The sequence below is a fragment of the Corylus avellana genome, chromosome 4 (genome assembly GCF_965113065.1).
Source record: "Corylus avellana chromosome 4, dhCorAvel1.hap1.2, whole genome shotgun sequence".
NCBI lineage: Eukaryota > Viridiplantae > Streptophyta > Magnoliopsida > Fagales > Betulaceae > Corylus > Corylus avellana.
In genome coordinates, this window is record NC_142493.1 from 24,421,398 (window position 1) to 24,433,663 (window position 12,266).

Here is a 12,266-nt window from a genome sequence, read left to right on the forward strand (position 1 = left end):
TAAACTCATGAAATGCATAATGAAGAGTATAAAGTGTTGAGTTGAATTATTTTGATTAATATGTGATATGCGTTATTCAAATGTTATTGAACTGACGTTAAAACAGTGAGGGGATGCAAATTATGCACGAGTTTGGCTTTGGTTTGTGAGTTTCTTTCGCTTAATTGGAGAGTGGTTGAATAAAAGACTATTTGTTCAATCTTTTCAAGCGCTAACATATTATGGGATCACAAACGAAACTTATTATTGTCCAAATAAAACCGATAGATATATGTTTTTTACTTTTGTAAATAATGAAACGAAAACCTCTAAAAAATTTGAAAGTAAAAAAGCGTGGGCATGTCAATATTTTCTTAGGCTTTGTTTCTTCAATTTAATTTCATTCGAAACGAAAATTGGGATAATTATTATATTGTTGGTAGTTGTCTATCAACATGTCCCCCCCAAAAAAAACAATTTCATATTCTTCAATTCAGATGAATGCCATTACTAATTTACTGTCTCCATCAAAACTAAGATTTGAACATTTACTCAAATAAATAAAAAATCGAAGCTTTGGCTACTTTCATAAGTTTTTTAATAATACTTCTCCTTTCTCTCAACCATGAAATCATAATTATTGGATTTAATTGTACATTCGTCGGCGGAGGCTAGATCCGCACAAGCCTCAAAGGAGAGCGAATCCACGCAACCATCCATGGGAATTGGATCCGCACGGACATTGTTGGAAGACTATCATGATCAATAGCAAAGTAATATTCATATTAATTAAAGTTGATGCCAGCAATATTAAGATGCTTCTCTTTATTCTTCTTTGCCTAATTATCGAGCCTTAATCTTCGAAGTTCAAAGCATTTGCCTATATATATATATATATATTTGGAACGTTGCCTCACTCTACATTCATTACCTTTCATCTTCATCTCCCCATTTTACTCTTCTCCCTTTCACATAGTTGCTCGATCAATCTGGACATATCGACCTGAAGTGACATTCGTGACGAAAGCCGCGACTTATAACACTGTCATCTCTGCCATTTTCACGGTGGATTCAACTCGGTAATTTCGTCATATCTCACTGTTTTTACTCAATTACTTAGGATGTTTGAGCTTTTTCTCTCATTTGGTTGTAAGGGTTTAGGTGTGAAAATTTCACAAATAATTATGGGAGTATGATGCCTGATTCAAATTGGAGGCAATGTTAGGCTTTCTATATTATCGTGTTCGTTTCCGTTATATTTTTCATTCAAGTATGTCAAAGACTTCCTAATATATATATATATATATATACTTTGTGTCATCACGAGTTGTCATGAGAGCAGACGAATGGTACTATTTGGAGTATGTGCTACGCCTGCGACATTTGGACCAAGAGGAATAGGAATTAGATGAACAAATTCGACGTTATTAAGTAATATGAACAAAACTTATGGTTTTCGTGCACTTCTCCTTTTTTAAATTCCTTGGATTACTAGTTGCGTTTCACGTGACCTCGTTACTTATTCCATGATATTTGTGAAATGCAGAACAAAGAGTATACGGCGAGGCATAGAAAGTACTATTAGTCCAAAGACCATCACTCGTGTGGAGAGATATTTATAAGACTCGGTAAAAAGAATGGATCCCTCCAATTCGTTGGAATCTCAAGCATTTGTTAATACTAATCAACCCGACCAAATAGAGACCATCAGTTGCATGAGTTGTGATTCCTACAATGCGGCAGCAAAAGGAAATATCGACTTCTTCAAAGCTATCACCGATCAGCCTCTTGACCTCCTACGAACTCCAAATAAAAATACAATCCTCCATATTTACATCACAACTCTCAATTCAAAATCGAAATCAACTCTCAATGCAGGATCAGAATCAACAACAACGCTCAATGCCGCCGGAGCAGAATCAACAACCCTCATTGCACAATCAGAATCAAGAACCAACTTTGTGAAAGAAATTCTTGACATGTGTCCTTCATTGTTGCAGCAAGCCAGTGCCAAAGGTGAAACTCCATTGCACATTGCAGCAAGGTACGGGCATAGTAACACTGTGAAAGTTCTAATCAAATATTGTGCCCAAACTCTCCGTCAAGACCTTGAAGATCCAATTGAACCAGTAAAGGAAATGCTCAGGATGACCAACAAAGAGAAAGACACGGCTTTGCACGAAGCTGTGCGTTATAATCACCTTAAGGTGGTAAAATTGTTGATTAGTAAAGACCCAAATTTTTCATATTCTGCTAATGATGCTGGTGAGACTCCACTTTACATAGCTGCCGAGAGAGGGTTCAAAGACGTGCTATTCGAAATTTTAGACAAATGCAAATCACTAATGCATGGGGGTCCCCTTGGTAGAACGGCTTTGCATGCTGCCATGGTACATCCTGATATAGGTACTACCTATTTATTTTCTCATTGTTCTAGTTGCATGGTTAATTTAAAAATGAGTAATGTAGCTTTAATTCTTTAAAGTTTATTATAATTTTGATAAAAATTTTGTGGTGGACCAAAAATAATAAATTCATGAAATATATATATATATAAGGACACTTGATATGTATGGTATGACAATTCAACAAACTTATAAGTTTTTAACTAAATTATTTTTTTAACAATGAGATTAGTGTACTTTATTATGGATTTTCGTGTCTCGTTAAGAGATGGTAATTGTAAAAACCAAATAAGGATTTCTTTTTCCTTATTATTTCACTCTTTTCGGCTCAATCTATAATATCGTCCTTTTGTTAAAAGAAGAAATTTCCTCTCTCCCCTTAATAAACATACATAGTTGCAACCAAAGCCACGTTAAATTAGTAGAGAACATAATTAATACTCTCTATCAATTAAATTAAGGCCTAAGTGAAACGTGTTCCATGTGTCTGCATTTGCTTGTTGCAGTTCAACTCATGAAAAAGATTTAATGGAAGGGAGTTGATACAATTTATTTGCATGCGTACTTTATAACAATGTGACTATATATGAGATTATTGTTAATTTGAATTTTATGAAGAAAGTAGAAACTAAACATTAATAAGAAATAAATTCACTTAAGACCCTTAAATTACCTTGTATTTTGAGAAGGAGATAAATTCAAAATCGGTCCATGTAGTTGACCTAAATTACAAATCACTCATTATGATATAAAAAAATAATTTATAGATCTCTGTAGTTGGCATAAATTACAAATTATTTCTTGTGGTATAAAAAATAATTTATAAGTCCTTATGGTAGGCCAAAATAACATTTTACTCACTGAAACAAATTTTCGTTAAGTAACTTAACAGAATCCATTACCTTGTCACATCATACTCAATAAAAATGTGACACATCTTATTATTAATTTCTGACTTTAAAAAATGACAACTAGGGTTTTTCACATCATTTTAGAACCCTATTTAAGATTACACATCAGCCCTCATTTCAAGTCATACTGTTTTAGTAAATTAACCTTATCTCTATTATCCCCAAAATTTTACTGTGTATAACCCTCTCTCATTTTCATTTTCCTTGCCACAATTTGGGAGCATTTTGCAAGAATTTGCCAATCACATCTTTTAACCATTGAAAAATAAATAAAAACAACAATTAAGTTGATAAATTGTGACAAAGTTTTCTTTAAAATTAAGTATGAAAAAATTTGGCTACTCTTTTTATTAAACTATCATTTGTCTTTAGAGCATATAAATTGATTTCAGGAAGTAAATTGTTAATTTGGCCTACCTTGAGGACCTATAAATTATTTTTTATAACGTAATGAGTGGTTTGTAATTTAGGTCAATTACATGGACTTATAAATTACTTTTTATACCACATAGAATGATTTATAATTTAGGCCAACTATAAGCACCAATTTTGCGTTTATCCCTTTGAGAAGACCCCTCAAATTTTAAAAATTCTCAACTTTACCCTTTGAATTTTCAATTTGATGCAATGTACCCCTTCCATCAGTTGTTGGACATTAAAATTAATACAATGACCTTTATACCCATGACCATGATGGGTCTCGGCCAGAGACCCGTCATGGGCCGACAGACCCACAATGGGTCACGGCCGCGACCCAATGAGGATCTAGCTGTGACCCAACCGTGGGTCAACAGAACTAAGCGGGTTTGGCCGTGTCCTAACCCATGGCTGGGTCTGGCCGCGACTTAGCCTTGTGTCTGCTTGCCCACGGGTAACACAGGTGACCCACGATTGGGTCACCTTGTGACCCATATTTTTCTTTTTCTTTTTTAAATAAAAAACCAAAAATTGAAGGCCAATTTGGTCTTTTTTGAGGTTTCCGTTAGGGTTTAACATCGAAAATTGATGGAAGTTAGTAGATTGAATCAAATTAAAAGTTCGAGTGGTGAAATTGAGAGTTTTTGAAATTTAGAAAGATCTTCTCAAATCACGTGGTAATTCATGGGTTATTTGTGAAGTTTCCCCATTAATAAATTACATCGAGATTCAATTATCTTCATAAAATACATTTTTTAATCTCCTGACAAGTCTTGCTTGTGTCATTTAGAAAATCATTAAATTAAACATATTTAAATTATTTTAGGTATGACCACAAGAATTCTGGAAAAAATTGATGGCATAAGTAAAAAAGTCGACAATAACCATTGGACTCCACTTCACTTGGCGGCACACTACAACATATATGACTTCGCTAAGGTGTTGTTGAAATATGATAGAGAAGTAGCATACATGAAAGACACAAAGGGTAGGACACCTCTTCATATTGCAGCTCAACGTGGTTGTGTTGATGCAATGAAAGTGATTGTAGAAAGGTGTCCAGATTGTTGTGAACTGGTTGATAACAGAGGTAGGAATGTACTCCATTTTGCTGTCGAAGGAGGGAGCAAGGGGGGCCGAGAGAAAGTCATGGAAATTATCATAAAAAACTGGTCTCTGAGCAACCTTTTGAATGAGAAGAATGCGGATGGGGATACACCTCTTCATTTATATTCCAATTCCACTTCTTTGATATCAACAAGCAATTTTCTGAGGCACCGTCGAGTCGACAAGATGGCCTTCAACAAACAAAACCACAACGCACGGGAGATTGCTTCAACTGTAAACCATTCAGATTTAGAGGTAACACATTATTTCATCTTGCGTTTGAAAATTACATATTGCTTTATTTTTTTCGTTTTTCAGTTTCCGGTCTCATAATTTAACAATTAAATTTGTAGACTTATGTGGACCCTACAAATCTAATGGTTGATCTATTAAATTTATAGGAAAATATAAGAGAAATATAGAGAAATTATTGACACCAATATTCATTTCTCTTTTTGAAAACCCCAATTTTTGTCACAACCCACCCCCATCCTAAGATGAGAATCCCTTCAAATTTTTTAAAATATGAGATTTTTAGATTTTTAAATATAAGTCATCAATTATTACATCTAACGATCTAAATAAATACATGGTTTGTGTGAGGCAAATGAGTTTGACATGTTGAAAACTAAAATTAATTACCTTAGTAACACAAACTTCTACATTGTTTAGACCATTAGATGTAATGGAGAGCTCAGATTTAAAAATATAAGAATCTCATCTTTTAAAAAAGAGAGTCCCTACTATCACGTCATGGTGTAAAGTAGGTATTTTGCGGCACCCAACAAAAAAAATGACAACTCAGCATTTCTCACAAATAATATAGAGGGTGTTCACATACAATCAAAGCACTCCTGTTCAAAGATAAACCCCTCTTTCTTGATGAATGAAGCAACCCAACCAAGAGGAACAACAGCCACCTTCAACCACTACTGCTGAATGCCATTCATCTCTCTCATTAAATGGGCATATCGTTGTTTAAGGCATAAACAATTTCTAGTCACATAAATCCAGATCTAGATCCAGGGAATTTCATGACATTCTTCTTTCTCTTTGCTCTTACTCCCCTGAAAGTATTTTAAGCCCAAGTAGCTGTCTTCCATGACGGATTCACCCTTGATATGGGCTGCCATCATTCAAAGGCAACCCTCCTTCACGTGAGAAAACAATTGGGTTAGATATAGAAGAGAGAAGTGTGAGGAAACTGTTGACAGAAAGGAATTCCTGCATCCCACGAAATCTCACATGCGACAATAGCAAGTTAATGCATTTGCAAGGAGCTTAGAAAGCTTTTTTCCCCTCTCTAAAACACATCTCGTGTTGGGGTTATCTCACATCGGTTGTGGAAGGGACTAGTGGTCACTTTATAAGTGTGAGGGAAAACCTCACCTCTTGAACTAGCTTTATTTTTTGAGCTAGCTTTTGGAGTTGAGATAGGCCCAAGACCACCCAACACTGGTATTAAAGCCTAGGTTTACCAACAAGTCTCGGCCCAACAGTCCACGGGAAAAACGGGTTGTCGCTGCTCTGACCCAAGGCCCGATGTGTGAGGGGGAGATTGTTGGAGTTATCCCACATCGGTTGTGGAATGGGCTGGTGGTCACTTTATAAGTGTGAGGGAAACCCTCACCTCTTGAGCTAGCTTTTGGGGTTGAAATAGGCTTACACCCAACATCTCGTAATGCGGAGGCCATCAACTTCCATGTATTTAGTAGTTAATTTGATAGCTGAAGGTGGCGGCCCCAGTGATGGTTGAAGGTGGCTGTTGTTCCTCTTGAACGGGCTACTTCATTCATCAAGAAAGAAAGGGCTATTTCGTTTTTTTTTTTTTTAAAAATCTTTTTTTAAACAAAATATATATATTTTTTTAATTAAAATTTTCGATTTGACAAAAACTAATTTTTTTTTTCCAAATTTATATGGGTATTTTTTGTCTTATTGAGAAATCTATAGAGGCATTTTTTTTTTCTTTTTACTAGTCTTGGGGGGACATTGACAATGTTTTAATAGTTTGAGAGGACATTATTACAATTAAAAATTTGATGGAACATTATCAATTAGGTGGTATTTTGAGAAGATATATGGACTTTTACCCTAACATATATCTACACATCAACAATTAACGTTTTAAAACTCCAAAAATTAAATTATGATAACTAATAGTTTCGAGAAATAAATTAAACTCTAAAACATAATTCAGCACAACATTCTTAGTTGGAATTGTCGAGGGCTTGGGAACCTCCGGACAGTTCGAAACCTTTGCCTCTTGGTAAAGGAAAAGAAACCCCAGTTGGTTTTCTTAATGGAAACCATGCTTCAAGCACACCGTATTGAAAAAATTAGACTCCGCATAGGTTTTGGAAGTGTGTTTGTCGTAACATAGTATTGGAAAAGGCAGAGATTTGGCACTTTTTTGGAGTTCGGAAGTAGTGGTTGATATTTAGAATTATAGCTATCACCACATCAATTCCATGGTGAGTGGGGAGGGAGAGGGCCAAAAGTGGAAATTTATAGGCTTTTACGGGCATTCGAAAGTGTCAAAGAGAAAAGAATCGTGGACTCTTTTACGTCATTTGAGTACGTACTTGCCATATGCATGGTTGACCATGGGGGACTACAATGAAATAACTCATGATGAGGAGAAATATGGCATTTGCAGGCAACCGAGGTGGCAAATGGAAGATTTCCGTGAAGCTATCGAAGGAAGTAGACTGTGCGATCTTGGCTTTGTAGGGCCAAAATTCACTTGGAATAATGGCAAAGAAGATGACCAATTCACGATGGAACGACTTGATTGAACGATGGCAAGTGAGGAATGGATGGCTATGTACCCAATTCACAGAGTGGAAATTTTGGCTACGTGTGCTTTTGATCATGCGCCAATGGCTGTAAGTTTTCAAAAAAAATATCCTACAGCAGCGTAGAAAGCGAAACGTATTCTGGTATGAGAAGGCTTGGTATAAGAGTAAGATCCATAATGAAGTTATGAGGAAGGTTTGGAGAGTAAAGCAAAATAACAGGGGAGGTTGGAAGTCGGTCTGGATTAAACTGGAGGAATGCAAAAATTCGCTTATTCAATGGAAAAAGGAGAATAGAAATCCATCAGAAGAGATTCTCACTCAAACTACTTCAAAACTCCTAGAACTTCAAGGAGACGAGGAATCGTGGGACCTTGATGAGAAAAAGGCTCTCTAATCTAAGGCAAATGACATAATGGAAGAAGAAGAGATGAAGTGGCAACAAAGAGCTAAAGTAGATTGGATCAAACCTGGGGATAAGAACTCAAAGTTCTTTCATGCCTGTGCCACAAAGAGGAGAAGGGCAAATAAATTGACTAGCATTATTGATGTGGAGGGGAAAACTTGTGATACACCTGAGACTATTGAAGCAACTTTGACCTCTTATTTCTTGGGAATTCTTGCCACGTCGAATCCGACAGGGGTGGAAGAAGCACTTGATGTTTTACCTAGAAGAATCACGGCTGAGATGAATGTAGATTTGGAGAAGGACTTAACAATTGAGGAGGTCAGTTTGGCTCTTAGCCAAATGGCGCCTCTAAAATCACCGAGTGCGGACGAATTTTTAGCCGGTTTTTTTCAAGATAATTGGGTTGTCGTGGGAAAGGAGGTATTTGTGGCTTTAAAGAATGTTTTCTCTTCTGGTGTTATTATTCCAACAGTGAACTCTACTTACATTGCACTTGTTTCAAAAAAATATAATTCCATCTTGGTCTCAAATTTTAGACCTATCTCGTTGTGCAACGTTTTGTATAAAATTCTCTCAAAGGTGTTGGTGAACAGGTTAAAAATAATTCTCCCTAATATTTTTTCGAGTAATCAGTCAGCTTTTATTCCAGGCAGGCTGATCTCGAATGATATTTTAGTGGCCTACGAAACTCTATATACTATGCATTCTAGGATGTTTGGTCGTGTGGGGTACATGGCTCTGAATCTTGATATGAGTAAAGCGTACGACTGGGTGGAGTGGATATTTTTGGAGAAGGTGATGAGAAAGATGAGTTTTTCTGATAAATGGGTCAACATGGTGATGCAATGTGTTATGACAGTGACCTATTCCATTTTGATCAATGGAGCTCCAATGGGTAATTTTCAACCTTCTAGAGGGATTCGTCAGGGCCAGGTGACCCTCTCACCATATTTGTTCATTCTTTGTGCGGAGGTCTTGAGTGCACACTTTTAGCGTGTAGAATGCACAGGCTTACTTGGGGGGGTCCCAACTTCACCACGAGGTATGAAGATAAATCATTCATTTTTTGCTGATGATAGTCTCATTTTCTGTAAGCCTACAACGTAGGACTGGGGGCAATTTGCGAAATTGTTCGATATCTATGACAAAGCCTCAGGGCAACGGTTGAATAAGGATAAAACTGCAATGTTTTTAGTAGAAATACACCTCAATCTGTACGTGGTTGCATCTTGTCTTTGGTAAGAGTTCCACCTTCACAACGCTATGATACTTACTTAGGACTTCCTGCTCTCATGGGAAAATCTCGAGTAAGGGAGTTTCAGTATTTGAAGGATAGGGTGAAGAGGAAAATGTCAGACTGGAAGATTAATCTCCTTTCACAAGCAGGGAAGGAGGTTTTATTAAAAGCAGTGGTGCAGGCAATTCCTACGTACAGTATGAGCATTTTTTTTGCTACCAAAACAACTTTGCAAGGATTTAAATAGGTTGATGCAACAATTTTGGTGAGGGCACACAAGAAAGAAAAGAAAATTCACTGGATGAGTTGAGAAAAAATGAGCTTTGCTAAAGCTAAAGGAGATTTGGGGTTCAGAGATATTGTTTGTTTTAATAAAGCCCTTTTGGCAAAACAAAGTTGGAAAATAATGCAGAATCCGCAGAGTCTGGCTGCAAAGATTATTTCGGAAAAGTATTTCCATCGGGGATCCTTTATGTCCACAAAGGTGGGGAATAAGCCTTCCTATGCTTGGCGTAGCATCTTAGCAGGCAGGGAGCTTTTCCAGGAAGGGATTTTTTGGAGGATTGGTGATGGGTGTTCAGTATCAATTTGGGGAGTCAAATGGATCCCAAGACCATCAACATTTCCCATTCAATCCCCTTGTACAATTTTGTCCGAGGAAGCAAAGGTAGCTGAACTCATAGAAGAAAACCCGGTCAAATGGAAGGAAACTCTGATTCGGACAATATTTGATCCTGAGGAGGCGGATTTAATTTGCTATATTCCTATTAGCAACTACCAGCAGATGAACAAAATGATTAGGCATCCTACAAGCTCTGGGGAATTTTCTATAAAAAATGCTTATCACCTTGAGAAGGAGCGTCAAGATAGGAAGCAAGGAGAGAGCTCCAACCAAGGTAGAGGGCAAGCGATTTGGACGACCATACGGGGCTTAAAAGTTCCAAACTCATCCAAAGTCTTTTTGTGGAGAGCCTGTAAGAACATCTTACCTACTAAGGATAATATAAGAAGAAGAGGTATTATTGATGAAGATCTATGCATTTTCTGTTGCAGTGAGAAGGAAACGGTTCATCACATCCTTTGGGACTGTCCATCGGCGCAAGATGTGTGGGGTACCAGCAGCCGCAAGCTTCAAAAGTGTGGAAGGAGATATAGTGATTTTATGGATTTTTTCGAGGAGATGTCGGTACGGTTAAATGGGGAGGACCTAAATCTCGTAGTTCTAACATTAAGGGGAATATGGCAGCGGTGGAACTTGGCTAGGGAGGGCCTGATGCGGTTCACACAGGCAAATGTTAAGACGCCGAACCATGTAGACGAAGGGAGTGAAGGAACGGGCATGAAATGGCAAGCACCTCAGTCTAGCTTCTATAAAGCCAATTGGGACATCGCTATCTCCTCGGAAAGAAAATGTATGGGAATAGGAGTGATTATTAGAGATGAAGGAGGATGTGTTCTTGCGGTCCAAAGCAAGACCATACTGGCTGTCCATGAACCAGCTAGAGGAGAAGCACTGGCAGCTTTGTATGTAGCGGAACTATGCCGTGATCTAGGCTTCTATGAGGTTATATTTGAAGGAGATTCACTGTCAGTGGTTAAGGCGATCGGGGAGAGAGAGCAAAATTGGACCCGGTATGGGTACATTGTGGAGGATACTAAGATAGTGCTAAGAACTCTCCGACAATGGAAGATTTGCCATGTCAAGCGAAATGCAAATGGAGCAGACCACGGGTTGGCGAAGGAGGCGTCAATGTTCGTCATGGATAATATTTGGATTGAGACTCCGACTTGTATTTTCAATATTGTTCTTTTAGAGCTTAATGCTCTTTCTTTATAGAGTCATGGCTCTTGTATTCTTTGTTTCACTCAATGAATGAAAAGTACCCAATTTTTCTCAAAAAAAATTCATATTTTGACAAAATAAAATAAAATAATTGAACATGAGGTATATAAAAATTCATAATAAATCATTAACAGAAAATTCAGCCTAATAAAAAAGCCATATTAAACCCCTTTTGAAATAAAAAATATTGTACGTGTTCTTTTTATTATAAGCTATATACAACTTCCTAATAATACCCTTATAAATATTACACAGATGTCAAAAATTTTCAAAGCATTGGGTCAACTACCTCAACGAGTAATAACTCACAAAGATGAGAAAAAGGACAAGCAAGACGAAGAAAGAAGATCAATGTTGCAGAAAGCATCCGAAGTCCATTTGGTAGTGGCTACACTCATTGCAACTGTGACCTTTGCAGCATGTATTAACATGCCTGGGGGATTCTTGGGTGAAAAAGGCAAACACCAAGGATCTGTGCTTCTTAGGAAAAATGCTGCTTTCAAAGCATTCGTTATTACAGATACTTTATCTATGGTGTTGTCGAGTTCTGCTGTCTTCTTGCACCTATTGCTGCCATTTATGTTCAACAACAATATTGATGGTACTCAAGAGCGTCGCACCAAACTTGTCATTTTGGCCTTCAAGTTCATTGTGTGGGCCATGATAGCAATGGGGCTGGCATTTGTCACGGGCACATATGCTGTGTTAGAGCCTTCCTTGGGTCTCGGCATCGCCAACTGTATCATTGGCTTAACCTTCTTCTCTATACTCCAATATGTGAATAAAAAAATTGTTGGCTTAAGCTTCTTCGAGATTTTTTCGGGTCTTTGTCCTTGGAAGTTGGAAATTTCATTAAAATAAAATGAGAATTCAGGGGACTAAAACAGGGACGTCAGATAAGTTAAGAGTCCAAGTGTATCTGTTCATCTATTTAAAATTCAAATGTATATGCATATATGTAAATGCTTATCTCTTGTAACCAATTCAATTAAAATACAAAGCCTATACCTGTGTTACGGGAAAACAGTATACTAATTCAAGTGTGTTGCAACTCTTAATCTTTTATGCACAACTTTGCATGCTTGACATAATGAAACACCTGGCAAAATTTGAGTTTTCGTTTCTGCTGTTAAAAACTGGACAAAAAATATAACTAAAGG

At 37.1% G+C, this 12,266-nt stretch overlaps 1 protein-coding gene across 1 annotated transcript; it reads left to right on the forward strand.

Moving 5' to 3' along the window:
• The first annotated feature begins 1,616 nt into the window (after positions 1–1,616).
• LOC148586486 (protein ACCELERATED CELL DEATH 6-like) lies at positions 1,617–11,967 on the forward strand. The gene is made up of 5 exons (XM_088515663.1): positions 1,617–2,385; positions 4,539–5,053; positions 7,370–7,387; positions 9,922–9,957; positions 11,362–11,967. Exons 1-5 carry the CDS (start codon positions 1,617–1,619, stop codon positions 11,965–11,967), a joined length of 1,944 nt encoding a protein of 647 aa, XP_088371789.1.
• The last annotated feature ends 299 nt before the right edge of the window (positions 11,968–12,266 follow it).